Source organism: Choristoneura fumiferana, chromosome 8, assembly GCF_025370935.1.
Source record: "Choristoneura fumiferana chromosome 8, NRCan_CFum_1, whole genome shotgun sequence".
Lineage (NCBI taxonomy): Eukaryota > Metazoa > Arthropoda > Insecta > Lepidoptera > Tortricidae > Choristoneura > Choristoneura fumiferana.
The window spans coordinates 11116101-11120376 of record NC_133479.1 but is presented as its reverse complement, the minus strand read 5'-3'; the positions used below and the strand labels follow the sequence as shown (position 1 = coordinate 11120376).

At 35.9% G+C, this 4276-nt stretch overlaps 1 protein-coding gene across 1 annotated transcript; it reads left to right on the top strand.

Annotated features, from left to right (window-relative positions):
• Nucleotides 1-3285: 3285 nt before the first annotated feature.
• On the top strand, nucleotides 3286-3977 carry LOC141430033 (uncharacterized). Its single transcript, XM_074090571.1, has 2 exons — nucleotides 3286-3389; nucleotides 3494-3977. Exons 1-2 carry the CDS (start codon nucleotides 3375-3377, stop codon nucleotides 3920-3922), a joined length of 444 nt encoding a protein of 147 aa, XP_073946672.1. The 5' UTR covers nucleotides 3286-3374; the 3' UTR covers nucleotides 3923-3977.
• Nucleotides 3978-4276: the final 299 nt, after the last annotated feature.

Sequence of the window (4276 nt, the reverse complement as noted above, 5' to 3'; positions counted from 1 at the left end):
AATTTCAGAATTAAATTATTATTATTATTATATATATATATTTTTTTTTAATTTATGACGGTGGAAGCAGTCTACACTTCCACTGAACGTAGATTATAGTTAGAGTTTAGTTTTGTAACTAAGGGACCCCATACATCCCTGTATTATTATTATTATTATTTTGTATTTTCTTTTATTTCATTGTATACTGTAGTTTTTAAGTATTTTATTTGTAATTATTTTATGTTGAAAAAATGACTTTCTGCCAAGTTTCTTGCGGCGCATTCTTCTTGGCAATGATGGTCTTTCCGAAAGCGCTGGTAGTTTTAAAAAATGACGTGTAAAAGTGCCCATTGCGGCCTATTTACTGAATAAATGATTTTGATTTTTTTTTTTTTTTTTTATATGGTGGAAGTTCGTCGCTGTCGAAGATAAAACCATGAAACTTGGTATTTAGGCACTTAATATGAAATAAGTCGGTATTTGTTTGAGCTTTTTTGAAAATTCGACCTGTGAGGGGATGAAATAGGGGATGAAAGTTCATATGAAAGGTCGTCATTATCGAAGATAAATCGATGAATCTTTATTAAATTTGCCATTTCGGCACGTTATTAAGAGATAAATAGACATTTGTTCGCGTGTTTTTTTTTATTCTTCCTGTAAGGGGGTGAAATAGGGGATGAAAATTTATATACAAATAGATCGTCATTGTCGAAGATAAATCGATGGTTCTTTATGAAACTTGGCATTTGGGCACGTGATAAGAGATAAATAGATATTTGTTCGCGCGTTTTTTAAAATTCTTCCTGCGAGGGGATGAAATAGGGGATGAAAATTTATATGAAACGTCGTCATTATCACAGATAAATCGATGAATCTATGTGCTTAGGTATTCGATAAGAACTAAAAAAATCGGTTAAATTCGACTCGGACTCGCGCATCAAGGGTTCCGCACGTAGGTATTTATGAATATCCAGTGTTAGCAGAGCCTATTTCAAGCTCATAAGCAAAATGTACGCAATGTCTGGTCATTTTAGATGGCTTATTGACATAAACAGTCAGACATGAAAAATTATGATTTTCAGATTTTTCATATTTATTTTGCTATACCTAAGGGGGAAAAAATTGCTAATAGACCTTTCTACAAAATTCCAAGTTTCTAGGACAGCCGGAAGTACCCTATAACTGTTTCTGTTAAGGCGATTTGTATGGGAATACCATTTTTAATGACTGTAGCTTTTGATTGCGTTAACTTAGAAGTTCAATTTATTCACAGCTTCCGGGACTATTGACCTGAGTTTGAAATTTTAATTTCAACTCGATACTTCCGCGCGTTTCGAGATAAAGGGTCTTGACAGACAGACAGACAGACGGTCGGACAGCAAAGTGATCCTATAAGGGTGCCATTTTTTCCTTTTGAGGTACGGAACCCTAAAAAACATTGTCCCGGCTCTTTTCACGTTTCGTCATTTTTCATACTTGAAAATATGGGGATGAAAGTTCGTAAGGAATTCCAAACAAATTTACTAAAAGTATATTTATCGGAAACATTATGTGTAGCTATGAAGAATTAGTCCTTTTGTGTTGGCAGGGTAGAATACAAGTCGTATTGCCAAAATGTGGCTACGAGTACTCGCAAAATATTTATGTTTTACCAAAGAATGGAAGAACAAAAAAAAATAGTTTAGATATAAAGGAATGTATTAAAATAGGTTATTTTCAGTAAACCGTAGAAGTTTCTATGTTCTATTATTGGCAGAATAGGTACCCTAAATAAATTAAATACTTTCCAAAGTTACTATTCTACACGGACGAAGTCGCGGGCAAAAGCTAGTATATAATAATTTCTTTATGTCAAGTAAAAAATATAAGCAGTCTAATAAACGCGTCGCTTTTTTAATTCACGCGTCAAGCAAAAGTAAAATTTTCTAATTAACACGTCGTTTTTCTAATTCACGCGTAATATAAATTTTAATTTGTTTCTAAACAATTAACCTTTAATAACTATAGCCCTATAAAAATTTAAGTTTCAATGATCGATATGTTATATTTGAGATAAAATTGATTGAAAAGTTAGTTGAAAAAAAGCGACGCGTTAATTAGAATTAGAACACAAATCTGGAGAATGGCCGTGAAACGACCTGTACTTACCTACTAACGTGCGACTGAGCGTGCCGCACTACCCGTTATCTCGTAATCAAAATCTATCTCGATGGTCATAGAATGGCAGCTACAGGTTTACCACTAACGAAAACTGTGATAAATACAAATTTAAAAAGCTTAAAGCGGTATGGAATACGTAACTACGCCCTAAAACATGCAATGAACTGCTTTTAAAGGCTTTTAAATTTAAATTATTACAACGAGTGAAAAGTCTATTACATAAAACTTTTCGTTATGTCTTATCTTATCCCAGTTAACCTCTAAGGTTTACTTCTAGAAAATTCATTATTTTTGTTTAATTTTACTAAGGGGCTTGATTGATTAGTGTTAACTGGCGGTTAGGTGTGATGCCGGCTCTATTTGTTTTGTTCGAATAGACGGAGACGGCATCACATTTAACCGTCGGTTAACGCTAATCAATTTATGTTGAAACAGCCCCTAAGTATCTAGAAATATTTAAAAAGCACATACCTACTTAAACTCAGGCTTGTAAAATAAGTTGCACAAATAACTATGCTTTTGCGGCCAACCTCCTTTACCAACCATAACCATATTACGCAGTTGTAAGTATCCCTACATATTTCAGATGGTAATTCAGGTAGTATCCTAAAATAGTATAATTATTATTGTCAACTTTTAACCTGCTCAAGGTAAAAGAGATAACTTTTCGATCTAAGTATATTTTATTTAATACATAAGTAAATATTTATGTACCTACAATGTAGAGGTAAGTAAAAAAATTAAGCGTTATTAAGGGATAAAAAATCCGTTCAGAAATTTGGAATAACGAGGAATTTCCGGGATACTTTATTTTTCTTGTCGATTCAATGACAAGCGATACAAGCGGAAATTTGTATTCACCAACAATATGCGTTTTTCCTGCCATATTAGAGCAGTGAAAACGAATTAGAATTTCAAACATCGGACGATCCGTAGATAGGTATGCAAAACAATCCTTACGCAACTGTCAAATCTAACCGTGCATCATTTAGCAAAGCGTATCAAGTGCATGCACTTGTAAATGTCGGAGTTTAACAATGACTTAGTGGTCTATTTATTTGTCCAGCTTTACTGTCGTAACGGCACGTGTCCTGAACTCTAACGAGTTGCAATACTGTGACGAAACGCCGGACAAGGTGAATCTTGCAGCTACCGTATAAAAGCTATTGTAACCAACATGGACGCATCACACTCGCATCTTCTGTTCAACACACAGAAACAAATCAAGCAAAATGTACACTAAAATTGTAAGTTGCATTCAAACTTTATGCTACAAATATGTTTGAAATACAAAAAAAAACTAATTTCATTTTAATTTGCAGCATTATTTAATAATAATATTAAATTGCAGGTATTCCTCGCCACCATCGCTCTAGCAGCTGCCAAGCCAAGCATAGCGCCGGCGGCGTTAGTGGCTTCAGCTCCACTAGTGGCGGCCCCGGCGCCGGTTGTGGCTCCTGCCCCTTTCGTGACTGCGACCAGCTCCCAATACGTACAAAGGAACTACAACGGACTTGTTGCAGCTGCTCCTATTGTGGCTGCCCCAGCTCCATATGTCGCTGCAGCGGCTAGAATTGTAGCTCCTTCTGCCCCGGTAGTCGCCGCTCCTGCCCCTTACTTTGCCCCGGCAGCTAAGTTCGTAGCACCAGCTGCCCCTTACGTAGCTGCCGCGCCTGGTCCATACGTCGCCGCCTCAGGTGCGTTCTTGCCCGGCCGGTATGCTGCACCTTACGTTGCCTCTCCCTACTACGCCCCTTCTGCCCCCTACATTGCCCTATAAGCGAAAAGACTGTTTTTTTTACCAACTTCAAACAATAAACTTTAATACATAGCAATTAATTATTTTATTCCCAATGTTTACACTGTAACCAAAAAGTTAGCTACGAGTTACAACAAAAACAAATCTAAATAGTGACTATAATACTTGAGTAGATGGTGTTATAACAAGCATTGTTCAGATTGTTCTTATATACATATACATATGTATGCGGAAACTAATCAGTTTATAACCAAAATTAGCATATACCTTAGTAATAAACAAAAGAGGGTCCAAGCAACAACAACTTCGATGGAAAATTTATTTGTTAGGCACATGCTTGCTAGCTTACGTTCGGATAAGTTTCAAGGAAGTTAA